At 32.3% G+C, this 3343-nt stretch overlaps 1 protein-coding gene across 2 annotated transcripts in view; it reads right to left on the reverse strand.

Moving 5' to 3' along the window:
* LOC106471801 (serine/threonine-protein kinase OSR1-like) overlaps positions 1-3343 on the reverse strand; it is a 65388-nt gene that overhangs the window by 34626 nt on the left and 27419 nt on the right. For both annotated transcript variants that reach the window (XM_022382577.1, XM_013932775.2), the window contains one exon: positions 3048-3283. In XM_022382577.1, the coding sequence (XP_022238285.1) occupies positions 3048-3283 (236 nt within the window). The remainder of the gene's footprint in view (positions 1-3047; positions 3284-3343) is intronic.

Raw genomic sequence — 3343 nt, forward strand, 5'->3', positions numbered from 1 at the left:
AGAGACTGATCAACTATTACATGACACTATTAAGGTTATTCTCATCCACATTATACTTATAATTCAAATTATTATAACCCACATGCATTATCTTGTATTTATTATAATTAAAACCCATCTCCCATTTATTTGCCCAACTCACTAAATGATCTAAATCCTTTTGTAAATCAGCAGCATCCTCTTCACAGCTAGCAACACCCAAGACCTTAATATCATCTGCAAATTTGAGTAATTTATTGACTATCCCTTCATCTATGTCATTGATGTAAATCAAAAAGAGCAAAGGTCCTAAGACTGAGCCCTGAGGTACCCCATTTGTGACATTAATCCAGTTTAACTGAACTCCATTTGTAACAACCCTCTGCTTTCTTTCATCCAGCCACTCTTCTATCCAATTTGCCAACTTATCCCCCACACCTATAGAGCTAATTTTTTTTTACAAGCCTTTTATGTCGCACCTTGTCAAATGCTTTCTGAAAATCCAGATACACCGAATCTATACCCTTACCCTCATCTACCTAAGCAGTAACCTTTTCAAAGAATGAAAATGTTTCGGTGCTGGTACTGACCAAGATTTTATCCTGGGTTTTCTTGATGGAAAGTCTGGTGTTTTAACCACTTTAATTTCAGTCAACCAATTATTTGAATGTTTTCACAAGGGATTATCCAGGTTTGGCTTAACCCTATGCTAGGTTGACTGAGTGTGTTATCAGTTAGGTAGATTTGGATGACTCTTTTTTTATCTGTTTTTTTCCTTGTGTATGGTTCATATCCTATTATTTTAGTATTATGTTATTTTATCGTGTCTTCTTATTCTTTGGCATAATAGGTTATGGCAGACATATTTAAATTTCTAAGATTTGTATGTCTATTATGCTCCAGAACTATACTTTTTTTTTTTATCTTTCTGTTTCTCCAATATAATTAGAATCCACATTCAAAGGGGATGTTGTAAATGATGTTTTGTTCATTGGGTCTTTAGGTGGTTTGATGTGTACTGATATAGTGATTGTATTGTGAATAATGCACCAAACATTATATCAAGAAGATCTGGGATCAAACCCTATACACAACCAACACAGAAGCGGTCATTCTCAGGACTTCCCTGAAAACAACAGTAAATTAGCAGACAAAGCTAATGATAAAAACTACTTAGTAATTAATATACAGTTATAACAATTAGGAAAAAAGTGTTATTATTTAATAATTAGACTAATATGATCATATAGGCTACTAACAATGACAACAAATGATATCCAATTGTCACAAACTTATTGTAAGTACCTTATTCAGTTACTATAACAACATGGTTAACAGTCTGGACATTTTTTTCTCTCTCTCATTAGATATAGCAACTGTGATAAAAATCATATTATGTACAACTATAATGTTTATCAAATAAACACAGTTATTTGACATTCACTTCATAAATTAGTTAAGGAGTTGAAAACTTGCAAAAGAAATACAAATTTACATAATGAATGTCCAACAGTTTTGTTTAATAAATAGCATATTCAATGAAATTAAAACAATAACAATGTTTATCTGTTTATTACTGTCTGAAGTAACAAGTCTCTAAATACAGTAGGTCAGTGGGAAAACTTATTAACAGATAAGTTCACAGTAACTGGCTCATATCACTTTCACTCCAGCTGGGAAATATATTTCCAAGTGCTCCCACCCCCTCACACTGCAACTGTGACAAATGTTTCCCATTGTCATTCAAAATTGCAGCACGTGACGTGACGTATGGGAGTAAAATAAGTTGGAAAGTATTTATTGGCATCCAACCTAATGTTGATATATGGTTTCCCTCAATGTTTTCCACTTAGCCCTTCAGTAACCAACAAGATTCCTAAGCAGAACTGTGTGTTGACCATGCCCACATTGCTAGAGTGGCGAGTAGTAACACTAATTACTATGTAAGTTTGCTTGATGCATTTGATTCAAATAGCTTAGAAGATATTGAAAATGAGTCAAGTGGTGTTCAAATGTGTGATGATGAAGAGGCAATGAGACAAGATGATGCAAGCTCTCCACCTAGTGATGACAGTGAAGATGATGAACTGGACCCAGCAGAGGAAGGCATAAACAACATCAACAATGGGAAACATTTGTCCCATTCACAGTGTGACATGGTAGGAGCACTAAGAAATATATACATCCCAGATGTAGTAAATGAGTAAACTAGTTTCTTTTCAGAATTTCATACACCTAATTAATGTATAGTCATATTCTAAAAATATTTTGCTAAACTTCCACAAAGCTTCTTGGGTTTATACTATTATACTATGGATGATGAAGAGTCATGAACTTCCTGAGAAGCTGTCATCAATAACATCTTGAAAGGAAAAGCAATATAACTTGACAGTAACTAATGTGGACTCTTACAAAATACAGCATTTAAAATAATAATTAAAAAAAGACTACTTAAAAACTGTATTTATTTTTCATGTTAGGTGTAAAATAAATTTGAAATTTCTTATAGTACCTTAATCAAAGACAGACTTGAATCCTTCACTCTTGAAATAATGTTATCAGGGCTAATAAAAGGCATTATTGAGTACCATAAGTTTTGCACAAAATTAAATTCTTCCATTGTCAGGCTACAGTTATACTAATCACTTTTAACTGGCATATGTAGCAATAGTGATTATTCAGTTAACACAGATCAAAATATCTTTACAGTAGAAACTGTACATATAAATTAGTTGTACATCAACTGAAGTGATTTCAAATTTACATGACATAGTTTTATAACATAGCCTGGGTGTAAACTATGTTTTTTACACATATCCACATGCATATTAGTTTGCCTTTAAATAATTCTGACAAAATAATTACTACACACTATTTTATATTGTTAAATTCATGAAACAATTAGCACATTAGAACATATATATATAAATTAATTTAATAATATAATTAAAATATTTCACAAATAACACTGCCAAAAAAAAAAGATACTCTCAAAAGAAAGAACATGATGAGTGCATAATTAAATGAAAAAAAAACTGTTCTTTAGTGAAGTATTTGCAGATACTGACCAATAATTTCCCCAAGTTCATAGTCATCTTTTTTATTTGGCCAAATTTCTGATACAGTGCTGTATGAATTGCTGACTTCAGCCATTTTGACAGCTAGGAGATCACCCACACTTCTGCTGAGGGCAAGGTCTCGAAGTAAAATGTTCTTGAAGTCAAATATTTGACTGGAACTGATTTGACGATATGTAGTAGGATGTTCCGAAATAGTTCCATTGGATTGGCTGTTGTTTCTTTTTCTGAAGAAACACAACAGAGAAATGTACTATGAAGTTTCATGCATACACACTAAAACATAG

The sequence above is a fragment of the Limulus polyphemus genome, unplaced genomic scaffold, assembly GCF_000517525.1.
Source record: "Limulus polyphemus unplaced genomic scaffold, Limulus_polyphemus-2.1.2 Scaffold0, whole genome shotgun sequence".
Lineage (NCBI taxonomy): Eukaryota > Metazoa > Arthropoda > Merostomata > Xiphosura > Limulidae > Limulus > Limulus polyphemus.